General features: G+C 40.4%; 1 protein-coding gene across 14 annotated transcripts in view; it reads left to right on the top strand.

Moving 5' to 3' along the window:
* Nucleotides 1-18,355, top strand: part of CELF1 (CUGBP Elav-like family member 1) — a 72,047-nt gene that overhangs the window by 38,054 nt on the left and 15,638 nt on the right. For 5 of the 14 annotated variants that reach the window (XM_082659227.1, XM_082659226.1, XM_082659223.1 and 2 more), the window contains exons 3-9: nucleotides 3,948-4,099; nucleotides 12,735-12,922; nucleotides 14,643-14,725; nucleotides 15,095-15,143; nucleotides 17,000-17,134; nucleotides 17,670-17,749; nucleotides 18,073-18,234. In XM_082659227.1, the coding sequence (XP_082515353.1) occupies nucleotides 4,029-4,099; nucleotides 12,735-12,922; nucleotides 14,643-14,725; nucleotides 15,095-15,143; nucleotides 17,000-17,134; nucleotides 17,670-17,749; nucleotides 18,073-18,234 (768 nt within the window). In that variant the 5' untranslated portion in view covers nucleotides 3,948-4,028. The remainder of the gene's footprint in view (nucleotides 1-3,947; nucleotides 4,100-12,734; nucleotides 12,923-14,642; nucleotides 14,726-15,094; nucleotides 15,144-16,999; nucleotides 17,135-17,669; nucleotides 17,750-18,072; nucleotides 18,235-18,355) is intronic. The other 9 variants (XM_082659229.1, XM_082659228.1, XM_082659225.1 and 6 more) reach the window with 3 other exon arrangements.

Raw genomic sequence — 18,355 nt, 5'->3', positions numbered from 1 at the left:
TGTCACAGAATTTGGATGCATTTGCTCACAATCTGGAAATAACATAAGCCCTAGGGAAGGAGGAAGGGGGCTTTCTGCCCACATCCTATCAGCAGTCCTTAATTACTAGAAGTGGTTGAGCCTAGCCAGCAGGGCACACAAGACCAAAAAGCAAAAAATGCAGGCGGGAGGCCCAGGAACAAAATCCAACTCGCAGAGATCCTTGGTGGGCACCAGTGTTTTTCAAATTTTAATTTATTGCCAGGTTTTAAACATGGGGATTTCAAATACAAATGGAACTTTTTTTTAAATAATAATTCTATTCCTTCTTTTCTTTAAAACCCTCTCCCCCCTTTCAGGAATTTTTTCATTGTCTAGATTCTCATGGAAACTCAACAAAGATTTTTTGTTTTGTTTTAAATTATATTTAACTGTCACATTTTTGCAAAAAGTCTCCCACAAAGTGAGATGTCACAGAGATAGTTAGCAATTTAGGTCAGTATATTTTTGCATATGCAAGGTACTAGCTTGGGAGTTTTAGGAGACCCACTAATTACATTAGAAGTACTAAATTTTGGAAATGAAATTCAAGTCCATAAAGGTTTTAGGCTAAATTTTAAGTTATTCTGGTTGGTTATTTTCAAGTGGTATCAATTGGTTGCTTCTTTTCTACATCCCTTATGTACCATTTAACTGCCAGAAGCTCAGGGGGTGGAGGGGGGAAGCCAGTCTACTTAACTGTCTTAGGTTATGACTTTTCCCTAGGTTTTTGTACTTTTCCTTAAATAGACTAATGGTGGGGATTTTTAATGACATAGGCTCTCTTTTATAATTTAGTAGTAGGCTCTAATTTCCTCTATGCTCATATAACCAGACTTCACATTTTTGCCCTTTAAAACACATTTAGATTATTGAGATGGAAGTATAAAATCCCTTCACCTGTCACTGAATTCCCTGGTTACATCAGTCAAGATAGACAGCCTGTTGTTCGCACGTACCACCTGGGCTTTTTTGCTCACCTATGCTTTACTTTGCTCTTTCACTCTTAACAAAACAAATGCTGTGATTTCTAGCATTTCTCTCCTAATCCAGTTTTTAAACTGTTTATTCCCTTCTGATATTCTTTTTTTTTTGGCATTTTTGAATTTTATTTATTTTTTATACAGCAGGTTCTTATTAGTTATCTATTTTATACATATTAGCGTATATATGTATACACTATGTATATGTATGTATATATGTATACTCAATCTCCCAATTCATCCCACCCCTTCTGATATTCTAAATGCAGGGTGTGCTATTCTTTTGAGGGTTTCCCTTATCCTCTGATCATTTTTAATGATTTGGGTTATTAATGTTACAGCAGGCTGACTGCTCCTACCCTCACACAATTAGACTTTAAATTGTTTCCCTTAGAACAAAGTAGAGAGTATTCAAGGCAAAGAAAACTGAGACAGCCAACCAGGGACAGAAGAGAAAACCATGACTATAAATTCACAGACATGTGGTAAAAAGAGACTGAGGGAAAGTTAAGGTCTTCTTTTGCAGTGGACCCTGGGTTATAAGCCTGGAATGGTTTCTGAGCAAGAAATTTTAAAAAACAACTACTTATGGACAGTTTTCTGTGAATAACTTTTTAATTTCCGCCTAACAGCTGCATTTTTGTATTTCCATAATTGTTTTTTTATCATCACTTAACTTTGTAACCCTTTTCTAAAATTGAGTGACTTGTGATTAATTTCTGTTCTTTCTTTTCACACAAGCATGTTGAATTTAATTATACTGAAATAATTCTTGTGACCTGCCTAAAGAGAATCACCCTCCCTCATGTAATAACATTTCCATCTTGTAGGTTTTAAAAACAGTGCAGCCTTATAAATCGTAAAATGAATTTTAAAACATTACAACCTTTGGCTTGGTAAAGATTACTGTAAGGAGTGCACATCTTTCCTACACTGAGCAGTGCTCTTTTGTTATAGATGTGATTTTGATTAAAATAGAGATGTAATTAGTAGTCATGTATTTCTAGTGAATAATAAAAGCATAACAACCAGTGGCCTTCCTGAAAACTTGATTCCTTTTTAAAGGAATCCTTGAACTAAAAAATCTAATTTGGTTGTTAACTGGCCTCACAAAGTTGCACCTTAGTCTAGGTAGTTTTCTATAGGAAGAGGCTTCTGATCGACTCCAGTGTACTTAGAAACAAGGACTAGCCTAACCAGTAACTCAACCAGCCCCAGCTTGGGTTAACATCTTTTTGTCTGGCAATCAGGGCTTGGTGAACTGTGTGTACCGTGTGCCAGTTGCAGTCTCCTCTCACTTGCTGCCTGTTTTTGCTTCCTCTTTTAATAGCGTGGAAGAGAGCTCCTGTCACTTCTGTCTCTAAAGTAGTAGATCAAATGGGCAGGGTCTCTGAAAAAAGCAGAAAAGCAGCTATCTGCTATTTTAGTTCTAAATTTTGCGTGGTTATGTCTGGATATTGGACAGAAGATACAGTTTCTACCTTCCTCAGTCAGATGCAGACAGGTGTCAGCCATCGTTACACAGACTAGAACATTTAGGCCTGTGCCATGACATTACTGCCTTTCATTATTTTTTAACGTCATTCTATATGTTTAGGAGTTCAGCTGTTTACCTCTTTACAGGCTGAACATAACTTCTTTTTTTCAAAGTTCCCTGTATTGTGAACTGAGCTTGAGTGAAGTCTTTGAGGTAAGGCAACCCTAATGATAAAAATGGAAAGAAGGCCTGTGAAATTTGGGAGCCTTCAGAGATACAGTTTTAGAGTCACTGCCTAAATATTGAAATGCCACCATTTGTTGTTTGGAGGGATGTGGAGCTAAATTGAGAATGGGAGTACCACATCTGCCTTGACTGCTAAATATATCCATCTCTGCTGCTCACTCATAATAGAATTTTTATGTGCACATTCATTAATCATGGTTTTAGGAACAGTTTAAAAGAGGGCAGCCACTGAAGAGACTTAGTCTACATTCCTGTTTCCTTCCTTTAAGTGTTTGAGTATTTGTCCCTGGTAGGCCCCAGTTCTTTTTCATTATTATCACTGTGGTGGCTTTTGTTTAGTTTTCTTTTGTTTTTTGTTTCTCTAGAAAGGTCAAACTACTGAAAAAAGTGTTCCTTAGTACTTTATCAAGAGGCAGAATATACTATTCCATTTTTATTTTTCACTTTTTAAATTTTCTGGCAAATTAAGATTCAGAATTAGTAAAGAAGTTTTGCCCTGTGCTACCTAAATGAATGTCAGTGAAACAGCAATTTTTAAAGTTTTCACTGTGATGAGGAACCATTAGGTAGCATACTTTGCTCTCAAGACCATCAAGAAAGCAAGGCTGGTCCAGTGCAGGTAGTAGTATAAGAGCAGTATGTTTCTGGTGGCCAGTTCTTCAGCCAGCTTGCCTCTGGCCTGCTTCTGATGGATGGTCTGAACCATTAAATGAGTCTTCTGAGGTTAGTTTGGAACCCAAATAGTGCGTTTGTTGCTGTCTTTGGCACGTGGAAAATAAGTTCAAACCAAGGCTAACAACCCAGTTCTTTCTAAAATAACATTTTCAGACCACATGAAGTGAACTTTTTTTTTTTCCCTTTTCTTTTGCTTCAGGTAGTTTCAGGCTTTGGGGGTCCTCAAAAACTGATTCTCAGGGAGGAGTTTGGAAGATGTGAAACAAGCTTGTGTTTCTTCTGCTCTGTTAGCCACTGCTATCTTCATGGATCTGACACTATTTATCTGACAGTGCACTTAGTACTGCTTCGCCAGGGAAAATCACACAAAACAAGCCTGGCGCATCAGCACTTTCATTGTGTGCTGGGCTGAGCCTCCCTTCACATGGTCACATCCCCCTTTTAATCCAATACTCCCTTCCCCTTCCCCAGTCCTGCCTGTTTCTGTGGCACTTATTGCTGGTTTCCCTGAGCTCCTGTTTCCACTTTGTGTTTTTTGTGGGGCCCAGGAAGCTAAAGCTGTGTGTATTTGTGGATCAGACAAGTGCAGCAAGTTAATAACATTGGCTTCTGAAGGGGAGAGTGAGGTGATGGCTGCGTTTAAGTTGGATTTCCTTCCAGAAATGATGGTGGATCATTGCTCTTTGAATTCCAGTCCCGTGTAAGTATTTTTGTTGTCTCATTTTTATCATAAGTAGAGGAACTGGGCTGTTTTCTTTGTTATTTGATAAAACTGGTCCCTTTCCTTAAAAGAGGGAAGAAAAAATTGGGTGAGGAAGCCAGAGTCCACACTATTGTTATTTTCTATTGTAGTCTGATTCTCTCTCATTACTGCTGATTTCCTCTAGCTATAAAAGTTTTGTACATAAGGATGCATTTGATATATGACCAGCAACATCAGCTCAAGTGTGCTGGCTCCAGTCCTTTTAAGCTGTAGTTTTCCCACCTGATAGATTCCAAGGTATTTTTTTAAACCATAGTTTTATTACTTTGGGTTGGGTATACAACTTCAGATAATCTTTTGGAAAGCTATTTATTTGTATGTTTGTTTATTTTTAATGATCAAATTCTTAGACTCCTATCACAGAGGACTGGTAGCTAGGGTGTATTTAGTAGTATATACAGAACGCTGTATTGACATGTAAATTAGTCCTGAACCTTGATTTCCGCACCCCTCAATCTAATTGAAAATGCAACACAATACATGATTCTGGGAACATCAGATGTGCCCCCCCAAAGGGGGGCAGACTGGATTAATCTTGATTGGGAATTTGCCTTAATAAATTTTGAATGTGGAAATGAGAAACCTAATCAGTTTGCAGTACTACTGTTCAAGAAGTGACACTGCCATTGTATGCAGCTAAAACGCCAACCTGGCTCTGAGTTATACCTATAGGGGGCCTGAATTCTGGGCTTTGTAGAAAAGAACACACTTCTAACTCTTGATTTCAGTTTCTTTAACCAGGCTTCATAGTACCTTGGAACCTAAGTAAAAGAGCCTTAGGTTATTCAAAGCCAAGAATATTAAATGGTAGACTACTCCTTAGATAACAGTAGTGCAAGTCTTTGAGATTAGGCCTCCATGTGCAAATCAGTCTGCCCTGGGATTAGGTGTAACAGGTGTTGTAATAGCAGATTCTCAACAGTTCTTTGTGGAATAGTTTTGGGGCGGGGGGGGGCTCAAAGTTAGGTGGCTTGCTGATTTGGGATGGATCCTATGCCTTCTCTATAGTCTCCAAAATAATGGTAATTTAGTTGTGTCTTTTTATGAGAGTTCTCTTTACTGCTAAAATAAAACTTTAGCAGTAGATTATAGGTGAAATCACAATGAATCCCATCATAAAGACTTAATACATAATAAAAGTATTCCCATGTACCAGATATATGGCCCCTAGAAATAGGACTTTGTGGCTCAAATTATCTTTCACTGTAACACTTTCTCTCTATGCGTTGCAACTGCCTAGTGTTCAGTCCTTAGATACAGCATTTTTCCTCAGCCTGTTTCTCATCTTTTACAAGGTCGACCTAATTCAGTATCCCATGAAATCTGGATCATGGACCACTGTGTGAAAGTCACCTGGAGTATAAAAATGCAGGTTCTGGATCCATGCGCAGATATTCTCATGCTAGAATGGGCCCAAGAATCTATTTTAACAATGTCCCATGTGGTTTTTGTGTACACTTAAGTTAGAGAACTAATGGACTGAATACAATGCTCTTTCTGAGTACAAGTAATCAGGGAGTACACTGTTGTATTATTTTTTCCCAAGAGCTTTTACATTTGTTTTAGTCATCCAGCTTCACAAAAGCTTTGTGAGGTTAATTGGGCATAAACTATTGCCCCTGTTTTACAGATGAGAAACCCAGTTGAGAGAAGCTATACCTGACTTGACTGAGGACAGTTGGTATCAACCTTGGGCCTAAAATGCAAGTTTAATGATAGCTGCTTTATTTTTGCCCCCTAGACCTGGCTGCCTCAGTTGTCACTAAGCAGTTAACCATCAGTGCTTCTCATTATTGCAAGTCCTCTGGCCCACTCCCATGGGCACCACACACCCAAACCCCACAGAGTTGGGAAGAAGAAAGTTCTACAGAATGGTGTATGCTTGCCACCTCTTTCTTGGACTCTCAGCCCTTCTTTTCACTCAGTACTTTAGCAGTAGGCTTGATAATTATTAGTTTTCTCTCTGAAGTGATATTGCCTGGGAATATGATCTAGCAATGTATCTATTCCAAAATTTCTTTACAACAGAGAAAAATTGCTGGAGGAGCTGTGGAAGGGCTGGGAGGACCTGATCCCTAGTTCCCTTTCTTATTTATAATAATAGATATTACAGATACTTATTATTTGTAATAAATAATACTCTTCAGCTTCCACTGGTTCCTTTTACTTTGTTTGCACACTAGGTCATAGGTTTTCTGTAGGGATTGTATCTCAGACCTTTTCCTCTTAGCTTTCCCATTGCTTAAGGGGGCACTGATGTGCTTCTCTGATTCTCAGATCTTTATCTATCCCCCAGATGTCCCTTGAGTTCTATGACTTTGTTCTAAATACTGCCCTTTGGATACCTCCATCTGGAGGTGTCCCCATGTAAAAACAATTCCCCAAACTCTCTGTACTAGAATCCAAGAGTGATCAGTAATTTCTTTTCCTCATCTCCTTTATCGATTATCTCCAAGTTGTAGTGAGTCCTGCCGCCCAAATTTCTCAACATTGCGGGAATGGTTCCTAATCTTAGGGTCTGGTTTGTGCAAGAGCCTCCTCCTGATCTGCATATTTCCCCACTTTATTCATCCTCTAGATTATTGCCAGATGTCTTTTAAAAGACAAATCTAATCACCCCTTGTTTAAAAATCTTGGAATAAAGTTCAGGCCTATCAGTATAACATGGAAAGCCATTTCCTGGGTCTCTCCAACCTCTTTATTCTCATCAAATTTCTCTTTCTAATTTAAAAAAAATGTTTTATACGCCCCCCCAACTTTCTCAAGTCCTTTTCCTACCTTTCTAATGTTATCTCACTCTTCTGTCCCTTCTGAGTCCTTACCATTTCCTCATCACCCCTTAGACTTTCATACCTCCATGCTACATAGCACTTTTTCCAGCTGCTTACTCCATTCAGCTTAAATCCCTGTGCACACACACCCCCTGCCCCAAATAAGTTAAACCATATTAGCCACTTTTTTCACAGAACTTTTATAAATCTGTTAAAGCATTTGTAGCATATTGTAGTTGTGTCCTTCCACTTGTTCAGTGCCATCGTCTACGGGGCCGGTATTGCTCAGTCTGCTTTTATAGCCCCTATAGTGTGTAGTATCTGATACACGGCAGGAGCTTGGGAAGTACAGTTGAATGAATGATAAACCCTGTGAGGCTTTTTTCTTAATAATTAGAGATGATTACTGAGGTAAGATCTTCAGACATTATCTCTCTTCCTCAGGCAAGAAGACTGAAAACCTTCACAAGTAGATTGTTACTGTTCTGTTGTTGAATGGTGACTTAAAAATATTGATAGCTTTTTCTAGTACCTAACACCTCAACTAACAGGAAGATCTCCCTTTATTCAAATTAAAATTCCTTCCTTCCTTCCAGCATAGATGCATCTAGTCTTGTTCCCCTAGAGAACATCTGGTAAGTAACTTAGGCCAGTGTTTCTGGGTCCTTTTCATTCTGATGTTCTTCTGTGCTAGTTTTTCCACAGCACATTGTGAGCCAGAGGACCTTGTAGGGGTGGGTGGTGGCTGGAGATTGGGATGCAACAAGTATTTATGCCTGCTGGGGAGGTGGAGGGGTAGGTAAGTATTTGAAATTTTTCTGTCTGTATAATGAGCAAATGGAGGTCAACAAGTAATGAGAAGGGGAGAGGGAAAAAACTGAGTTATTAAAGGTTTTGGAAATGATTTTTAACCAGAGGTGAAGGTAGTATTTGCCAACCCGTCTGCAAGGAACAGATACCACTCAAGCTAGCATATATGAAAGGGTTTTCTTGTAAGGACACAAGTAGACTGGACTATAATATAATCAGGAACTCTACAGCTGAAAGACCCGGAAACTCCATGTTTTTGACCCAGGGCACACGTTCCGCTCTGTCTGCATGTGCTGCTGCTTCTGTTCTTCATCTACCAGATAATTTTGGTTGCAGCACGGCTTGGCTTTGCCATTGCCCTTCCAGGCTGTCTTGACACACCCCCCGCAAAGCATTTTCATCCCACAAAAGAAACCCTGTACCCATGAGTAATCATTCCCTCCCTTTCTCCCTACCCCTAATGCCCATTCCTAGGCAACCACTAACCTACTTTCTGTGTCTATAGATTTGCCTATTCATTTCACATAAATAGAATCACACAATATGTAGCCTTTTGTGATTGGCTTCTTTCACTTAGCATAATGTTTTCAAGCTTCATCTATATTGTAGCATGACTCCTATTATCTCTTGCCACTGCCCTTTCATCTTGTCAGCTTAACTCGTGCTGTCCCGAGTTGCAGCTTTTCCTCTTGCGACTTCACCACTGACTGCCTGTTTCTGTTAACCCATTCTAGACTCTGTAGAGCAGTCCTGTGCAATAGAACTTTCTGTGATGTTAAAAATATTCTTCTGGGAATTCCCTGCTGGTCCAGTGGTTAGGACTCTGGGCTTTCACTGCCGAGGGCCCGGGTTCAGTCCCTGGTCAGGGAACTAAGATCCCCACAAGCCATGTGGCTAGAAAAAAAAGAAAAAAAAAAAACTTGTGTCTCTGCTGTCCTATGCAGTAGACACTGGCCATATGTGGCTAGTGCAATCGAGAAACTGGATTTTTAAAATTAAATTTAAATAGTCACCTGTGGCTAGTGGCTATTGTCTTGCTCAGTGCAGCTATAGAGGATCTTGATTAGCCAGGCCTATCTTTCTGTTTTAAGCATAGGCCACAGTCTTAGGTTTCCAGCAAGCCAGTGAATCAGCTTGTTGGGTTAAGATCCACCTCCTGGTCTGGTCATCTGGGGCCAAGGAATGGGAAAGAAGTGGGATAGAACATTAACTCTGCCCTCTGAGCTGGGCCTGGTGCTGGGAAGTTTTGAAAGGAGAAAGAGAAGAGAGGGTTTAAGAGTTTTGAATGGAAGTGTGCTTTGAAAATAAAGCTCTTTGTTTTCTCTCCCCTGTCTCTTCCAAATTGGTTGTTTCATTTTCCTATGGCATGTTCCATCGAGAGTCAGGTAGACAAGGCAGCCTCTGGTCCTGATCTCTCATTCTTAATGATTCGCCAGTTGCTGGGTCAGAAACATAAAAAGAAGTGGGTTGGTGTCATGCCTCTCCCCTAAAATACTTGCTGCCTTCTCATCTCCCTTCTTCCCTCACTGCTGCAGGCCATGCTTTTCCTCTCTTCCATCCTACTCCCAGGTTAATACTTCACTGAAGTACTGGCAGTACTTCCACAGAAGATAAGAATTTCCACAGACTTGTCCCTTAGGAATGACAGGGACAGTATAGGTACTTCTCCAGGGGCTGCTGAATTCATTGGTTCTTGAGTGAACATAATAAATGTATGTAATTTATGATCACTGACTCTGAGGAGCTCTCCATCAATGGGGAGGTAAGGCACAAATTTGAGAATGTGTCCAGTGATACGTAGACTGAATGCCATACCCGGATGTTGTGGGATCCTTGGCATATCACACTGGGAGTCTTGTCCCCAGGTGACTCTTTTATGCAGTGATTACTTTTAAGGACAACATGCATACTGGAAGTATGTGTGGGAGGTTCAGAATGGAAGAGCATTGTTGCTCATCTCTTCAGACACAATAACAGTTTATGAGAAAGTTTGTGACTGCTTATTACATATACATAGGTACACATGTGGTTGCTTTTCTCTTTTTTATCCCTCGCTGATATTGGCACTGTGTCTTCATGTGCTCCAAAGAAATACCCCATGTTTTCCTTATTCACTGATATATACCACGTCTAACACAGTGCTTGGCCTGTATAAATAAGAGCTCAGTATTTATTTATTTTTTGCGGTACGCGGGCCTCTCACTGCTGTGGCCTCTCCCGTTGCAGAGCACGGGCTCCAGATGCACAGGCTCAGCGGCCATGGCTCACGGGCCCAGCTGCTCCGCGGCATGTGGGATCTTCCCGGACCGGGGCACGAACCCGTGTCCCCTGCATCGGCAGGCGGACTCTCAACCACTGCGCCACCAGGGAAGCCCAAGAGCTCAGTATTAATTGGAGGAAGAAATAAGTCAGTGCATAACTCCAGTTGCATGATGTCCACTGCACCTTGAGCCTGGCCTGATCATTTGCTGTGCTCTAGAAGTGCGTCTTAAACTGGTGAAGGACCATGTCCTGTCTCTCCCGCCACCCAACTTGTTAAATACAATATGATAATTTCATAGAAAAAATAATGAGGTGTAAGCTTGCATTTTGCGTATCTTTTTAATATTCGATTGAACATATTTAAAATTATGCAGTGTGATTGCTGTAAAAGTTTCTAATGGTTAAGTTTGAAGATTGCCCCTGGTCCTTGGGGGATTCTTCTGGCTTTTGAATTGGTATACACGGCAGGAAAGGGTGATTCATGGAGTAGGTGGACATGAAGAAATGGAGAGGGATTTGGAGAGTAAAGAGAGAAAGGAAAGGCACTTGTCTGGAATGCTGAGTCTCCACTGAACTTTTGGGTAAATCACAGTTCACATATATTGACTGTGTTTATGCTTTTGCACTAAACAGTGATATATTTAGTTTAGAAACAGCACACGAATACAGAAGGAAGGGACAAATTGAGCGCAGTTGCCTCCAGTGTAATACAAACTAATAAACTCCTGCCTCTTTTCAGAAATAACTGTCTGCTTCCTTTATAGTCAAAACATTCTAAGCACCATTTATTTGGGTTCTATATTAACCCTCCCTAGAATAGAAATGTGATTAAACTTAGTGACATTTTAATAAAATACTAAAACTGGTAATTAAAGTTGTTGGGAATGGGTTGTAGGGAGTGACTCCCATTTTTTCACTAGTCATAAGACTTTTTTAAAAAAATTCATGGTAGAATGATTTCTGTTAGAATGTTGGGATTAAGCTTCTAGAAGCAGCCATATTATATTTGTGCAACAACTTACCATACATGGTTTTAAATTAATAAAGGAAAACCAATAAAACAATGTATTCCAAAATACTTAAAAAGGAAAAAAGAGTAGGTTCATCTTGTGACAGTCAAACAATCATAGGAGATAATATCTGCTCTTTAATTTGTGAGCCCTCTTTGTGCACAGCATTCATTTTTATCAAGGTTAGTTGCTTAAATGGGGGAATTGTTGAGAACAAGAAGTTCTTCCCATCCCACATCTGAGTAATTACTTTGAATCAGGCACCATACCAGGTGTGGCTATAAGAATGAATAGGAAATAAAACAGTTTCTGCCTTCAAGGAGCTCTCAGTCTTGGGAGAGGTAGACAGAGCCGGATTATGCTAAAATGTGTTAAATACTACAGTGAAGTTGGAAATTTAGTACTATTTGAGTCCTGATGAAATTGACGAGTTAACCTGAAAGAGTATGAGGAACCTTCACAGACGTAGCAGCAAGGATTGATCTGTATGACATTTGTCTTAAAGCTTTTGATGTTTAGTTAGTGCTAGATTCAGCACAGGTGACATGAGAATAGCCCTGTATTCAGTTACAAGAGATTTAGGAATTCAACAGAGGTTGAACTACTGGATTCAGCATTCTCAAGGATCTTCAAATACTATTCAAAGGAAGCAGTGGTGAAAAAACTATTGTTTTTCCTTTAAAGAAAAGTGGCATTTTATTTGGGATTGAATATTAGAACATGGCACATTGGAACATGATGATATGATGTCTGGATTTAGCAAACACTAACAAAAGTTAAACATGCTATTTGGAATTTAAGTTGTTATTGGTTTGGATACATGCTAAGAATAAGATCATGAAAGATGGTAGGAGAAGGACTTTGATTCATTTTGAGTGGAAACATTTACAGTGCAGGAGTTCCCCATGGTTCTTGGCAGTGGCAGGGGTAGGAATGAAGGTATTTAAGTAGGAGTGTTACAGGTTTGATATGATGGGATTGGAGGAATTTGTGGACATTATAATGGTTACAGTTGATAAGGGAATTAACTGGTAAAATCTTGGAGAAATAGCAGTAAATTGGATAACTTAGACACACAAAACCCTAGAGTGATGACATCATTGTTTTTGTTTATATAAGTCATTTGTGAAAGTTTAAGAGGCAAAGCTTTGTTTTGACTTGGGGGCTCACTCAAGAGCATCAGGATTATGCATGAGACAACAACATCCAAAGGCTAACATTCTAGTCAGTTCTTAGCTTAGGCCTTGGAAGTCATGTGCTTCTGCTCTACCATCTACTGAAAGAAAACTTTTCACCCATCATCGTGTAGGTTGAGAATCCTGAATCTTATCCATAAGCAGTAGTTCTTTGTGATTTTATGGACATTTTAAAAAGTTTTATTAGTTATGCTGAAAAATGATTAAAATTTGCTTTAGGAACTTTACTTCTTAAGTTCTTCTGAGACTTCTCTAGATAGACAAGGAATGACTGACACTCAATTCCTTAGTTAAAGCCCAGGGTGTCCTAATCAGAATGGTGACTTTAGTTTGGGAATCTAATGGAAGGGGTGGCATAGTGAGGGAGGGCCAGGGAACTCTGGTAAATTGAATGGAAGTAGTGAAAGGAAGTAGAATTTTTTCCCCCTACTTTATCAGGAAGTAGTTGAGACCTTTAAGGAAAAGAAGATTCTCTAGGAAGCAACATGAATACATAATAGAAGTTTTATCTTATTTTACGCAGCTCAAAGAAAATGAACGGCACCCTGGACCACCCAGACCAACCGGATCTTGATGCTATCAAGATGTTTGTGGGCCAGGTTCCAAGGACCTGGTCAGAGAAGGACTTGAGGGAACTGTTTGAACAGTATGGTGCTGTCTACGAAATCAACGTCCTAAGGGATAGGAGCCAAAACCCTCCTCAGAGCAAAGGTAAAGGACTTTGACTTTTATATGTATTTTCAATCATGTGCATGCGCTCTCTCATTGCCAGAATGCTCTTGTGGTCATACAGGGAGGGGAAAAAACCTGTCATTTTGTTGTAGCTATATCTCCAAGTCCAAACACGTTTAATGGCTTAAAAGTAAAAACTTAAGGTGACATCATGAGGATAATTTGTAAATTGGATCTTGGGCAGTCCTTTTTGAGATCTGTAAATTCAAGAGACAGACTCATGTGAGTGTCTCATTTGATCTTGAGAGTGGAATGACAAAAATAAAGTTGAAGTAAACCAACCACATAGGTTTTCTTTAGTATTTTGGCTAGAGTAAGTGGAAAGAGAAAGACTGTCCAGGTACCCGTGGGTTTCTGTTAGTGTTATAGAGGCCTTCTGGGATGGCTTAGCAACTAGGAGCAACTTGTTTGTAGGTGACCTGTTATAGCCTACAAAATGAACAAGAGGGCTTCCCTGGTGGCGCAGTGGTTGAGAGTCCGCCTGCCGATGCAGGGGACACGGGTTCGTGCCCTGGTCCGGGAAGATCCCACATGCCGCGGAGCGGCTGGGCCTGTGAGCCATGGCCGCTGAGCCTGCGCGTCCAGAGCCTGTGCTCCGGCACAGGAGAGGCCACAACAGTGAGGGGCCCGCGTACCACAAATAAATAAATAAATAAATAAATGAACAGGAGAAGAAAGGCAAGCTGCTTCCAGAAATACCCAGCAGAGTGGAAGTTTTATAGGCCTGATAGTAGATAAGCTGTTAGCTTTGCCCCATACCACGTAGACATACACTTGTTTTCCCAAACGACCTATTTCAGAGTAATTTTCTGTGAAAGCTGTTCTACGGTGCAGATGTATGCAAGCATGATTTTATGTTTGAAACCAGCTTAATAGCAGAGGACCTAGAAGCTGAAGAATTATTTTCTCTTTGTGGCATAGTTAACCAAAAATATAAAGTATTATAGTTTCTGAAAATGACTGTCAATATAATATGCAGTAATTTAAAATCTTAATTGCAGGGTGATTTTGAAAGAAATCTATACCATATCTTATGGGACTATGGACTATGGACAAGACATACTTGCCCCCTCCGATCCCCAGTAAATATACAGAGCACAAAATCTCCAGATCTCCTCAGTCAAGTGCCATGTGCTGTTAGACATGTGATTACATTTGATGTAAACCAAGAGTCCAAAAAAAGATATTGAGGTCCTTGCTCTTAAGTCATTTTATAATTTAATAAATGATAATTATGTTTGAGGCATATGGTAGAAATTGGCTACAGTGTAAGGCTTATTCTGAGAAAGAAAGATTTGTAGACTACAGGCTGCAGGAGTGCAAGTCCTCTGTCTGTCTGGTTTGTAGCTCAGTCTTCTTGCCCAGCACACTACCTGGTGCTGCAAGAAGGGCAGATTGAATGGCATGGTGCTGTGACCTTTGTAAGAAAAGTCATCTTTCCCAAAGAAGTTATAAGAGCAGTTAAAGAAGAATTTCAATAAAACCAGGAGACTATAGTAATGAAGAAAATGATAGAAAATCTTCCCCCCCGCCCGGCTAGGTTTTCTCCATCTCCCTCCCTCCACCCCACCCCCACCCCAATTTTAACAAACCCAGCCCTCTCTTTTAATTTTCAATATATACCTGGAGGAGGGAGTGCTCTAGGAATTATCTGCTTTCGAAGGACTGGTTTGATTTCCTGAAGTGTTGTTTATTGCAGGGTGCTGTTTTGTTACATTTTACACCCGAAAAGCTGCATTAGAAGCTCAGAATGCTCTTCACAACATGAAGGTCCTCCCAGGGGTAAGAAAGCTCCTACTAGTAAGTGGAACTGTGGTGGTTTTGACATATGGAACATACTTATACATTTCAGGCACACACTGAAAACCATTTGGGGAAAAGGGTGACTGCCACAGGAATTGATGTAAAGGAGGACATAAAGGGAATGTTTCAAAGAAGATAGGCTGAAAGTAATTCTCTTTCAACCAAGAGAATTTTGACTTGTTGACTCACATTCTATTTTGATATTTTGTGGAGGGGAAATAATGAGGCAGGCGAGAGTTCAGAGACAACTCTTAAGGTCAGTTTTGGTATTTCCTGTAGAGTCTTCATTTATGTTTCTGAATTCCTTTGGTGTGTTCAATAGTAATATTCATGTGTTTTCCTTTTTAGATGCATCATCCTATACAGATGAAACCTGCCGACAGTGAGAAGAACAATGGTAAGCAAGTATATAAAGCCCTCCCCTTATAAGGTTTCTTCTTGTGTATTTGCTGTTCTCATGGCATTTGGATTTTATTGTGCTGTAATTAATCTTTTGAGATATAATTGACATGGTAGTTTCAGTTGTACAAAATAATGGTTCAATATTTGTATATATTGCAAAACGACACTACAGTAAGTCTAGTTAACATCTGTCACCATGAATAGTTACAAAAAATTTTTTTTCTTGTGATGAGAACTTTTAAGGTCTACTTTCTTAGCAACTTTTAAACATGCAGTACAGGGCTTCCCTGGTGGCGCAGTGGTTAAGAATCCGCCTGCTAATGCAGGGGACACGGGTTCGAGCCCTGGTCCGGGAAGATCCCACATGCTACAGCGCAGTTAAGCCCGTGTGCCACAACTACTGAGCCTGTACTCTAGAGCCCTCGAGCCACAACTACTAAAGCCCACGTACCTGGAGCCCGTGCTCCTCAACAAGAGAAGCCACCACAATGAGAAGCCCGCGCACCGCAATGAAGAGTAGCCCCCGCTTGCCGCAACTAGAGAAAGCCCACGCGCAGCAACGAAGACCCAACACAGCCAAAAATAAATGAATAAATAAATAAGTTTATTTTTTTTTTTGCGGTACGCGGGCCTCTCAGCGCTGTGGCCTCTCCCGTTGCGGAGCACAGGCTCCTGACGCGCAGGCTCAGCGGCCATGGCTCACGGGCCCAGCCGCTCCGCGGCATGTGGGATCTTCCCGGACCCGGGCACGAACCCGTGTCCCCTGCACCGGCAGGCGGACTCTCAACCGCTGCGCCACCAGGGAAGCCCCCACTGCCCATTTTTTAATCAAGTTGTTTTTCTTTCACTGTTGAGTTCTGCAAGTTCTTTATACATTTTAGATATTAACTCCTTATCAGACACATGATTTGCAAATACTTTCTCCTATTCAGTAGGTTGCCTTTTTTTGTTGTTGACGATTTTTTGGGGGGTTTTTTGCTGTACAGAAGGTTTTTAGTTTGATATAGCCCTACTTGTTTATTTTTTGCTTTTGTTGCCTTTGCTTTTGGTGTCAAATCCAAAAAAATCATCGCCAAGACCCATGCGAAGGAGCTTACCAAGCCTTATGGTTTCAGGTCTTGCATTCAGTTAATCCATTACTTACTCAGAATTAATGCATTTTGAGTTAACTTTTGTTTATGGTGCAAGGTAGTGAATCAGTGCTGTAAATAATCTGTTATCTAACTTGTCTGTCCTTTTCTTTAAAATAAGTATGGCAAATAAGTCAGAGTTGACAGGGAAATATTACAAGAACATTTTAGAGTGAACTGGAATGCCTTTGATCAACGTAATTTCTTTTGAACTGGAGTGAAATGGGGAACTGAACAAATTAGGAAGGAAAACTTAGTCCTCAAGAGAATAACCAGAAAATGAAAGTGGACAGTTACATTCACTGAGATTTGTGTTCTGTTTCTCTTGTCATATCAATTAAGTATGAAACCTCGTCCTTCTTTGGTACAATAGTATTGCTAATGAGAGCAGACTTTGCTAAGTGCTAGGCAAGATGCTGAGTACTTGCCATTTAATACTTACAGCTACCTTTGAGGTAAACTCAGTTATCTCTATTAATCACATGAGGAAACAGGTACAGAATGGTTAAGTAACTTTCACAAGATCATGAAGCTACTATATTTCGTCTAAATGGTTCCAATTATAATTTTAAGATACCATTGATTGTAAGAGTAGGTGCTAAATTATGGGGGAAAATGTGTATCTTAAAATCGGTGAAATCTGGTATAAAGGCACAGAGCTCTGTGCTGCACTACCTCTTGTAGTAGTAATGTTCAAGCCTTTTGTTTTTTACTGTCTTAGCAGTGGAAGACAGGAAGCTGTTTATTGGTATGATATCCAAGAAGTGCACTGAAAATGACATCCGAGTCATGTTCTCTTCATTCGGACAGATTGAAGAATGCCGGATATTGAGGGGACCTGATGGCCTGAGCCGAGGTGGGTACATTTTTAGCCTTTAAAAGTACTCATCTTAAATTTGGAGTCTCTTTTTAATTGGATCAGTGGAAACCGGTGATCTCCAGCCAACATGGCACTGTCATGATGGAGAGGGTTGGGTTTGGTGTTGTATATTTAGGTCCCGTCACAACAACTATCAGTTGATCCCAATTCCCTCAAGGAGTCTACATTCTGCACTTAAGTGTCATGTATTAAAGTTCTCTGCTTCAGTCCTTGGAGAGGTTCTCCATGCCAAAACGGAAACACTTCTTTCACAAGAGAAGCTAGAGAATATGATTCCTCCTTTATCCCTCAAGCACTTTTTCCCCTGTGTGCATCCCTGGTTTCTCATTAAAGCACGTATCACTCTGTCATAACATATCTGTATTCTCCACTGGATCATGAACCCCTGAAGGCAGGAACCATGTCTGTATTGCTAGCATGTACTTGGGCACACAGTAGGTGCTCAGTAAGTGTAAGTCAGATAAATAATTAAACAAATGAATGGATGAGTTATTGATTCTTCTCTTACCAGGTTGTGCGTTTGTGACCTTCACAACAAGAGCCATGGCACAGACAGCTATCAAGGCAATGCACCAAGCACAGACCATGGAGGTAGGGGCAGATGAACGAAAGGGGGAAGTTCCTTGGACTGAGAGCGGTAGGACAGTTGACAGTCGAAGCCCAGTAGCATGTATAGCATTTGATTGCCCTAAAAGTTAAGAAGGCCAGACATCTTTAAATTAAAAACTGGTGCTTTCTTTAAAATTAGCATATTGGAACTAAACTGAATTATGTCTTGCCACTTGTGTCTATCAGGAAGAGAATCATTTGACAGTGAATGAAATTAGAATGCAGCCTGTGCGTCACTAGAAAGGAGGATTTTTCCCTTCACCCAGAATGAGGATTTTGACCCTTTGATTTTGGTGTTTTCATAGGGCTGCTCTTCCCCCATGGTGGTAAAATTTGCTGATACACAGAAGGACAAAGAGCAGAAGAGAATGGCCCAGCAGCTCCAGCAGCAGATGCAGCAGATCAGCGCAGCATCTGTGTGGGGAAACCTTGCTGGTCTAAATACTCTTGGACCCCAGTATTTAGCAGTGAGTCTTTGTGGTTTGCTTTCTGCAGGCTGTGCAAGCTCCCAGCTGTTTCTTCTGCTGCTGTCCCTAGCTAACATACATAATGGCAGTCACAACTTTTAGCATATCAAAATTTTACATA

Source organism: Grampus griseus (genome assembly GCF_964374135.1).
Source record: "Grampus griseus genome assembly, chromosome: 8".
NCBI lineage: Eukaryota > Metazoa > Chordata > Mammalia > Artiodactyla > Delphinidae > Grampus > Grampus griseus.
The sequence above is the reverse complement of the archived record's forward strand: the minus strand, read 5'-3'. Positions and strand labels throughout refer to the sequence as shown.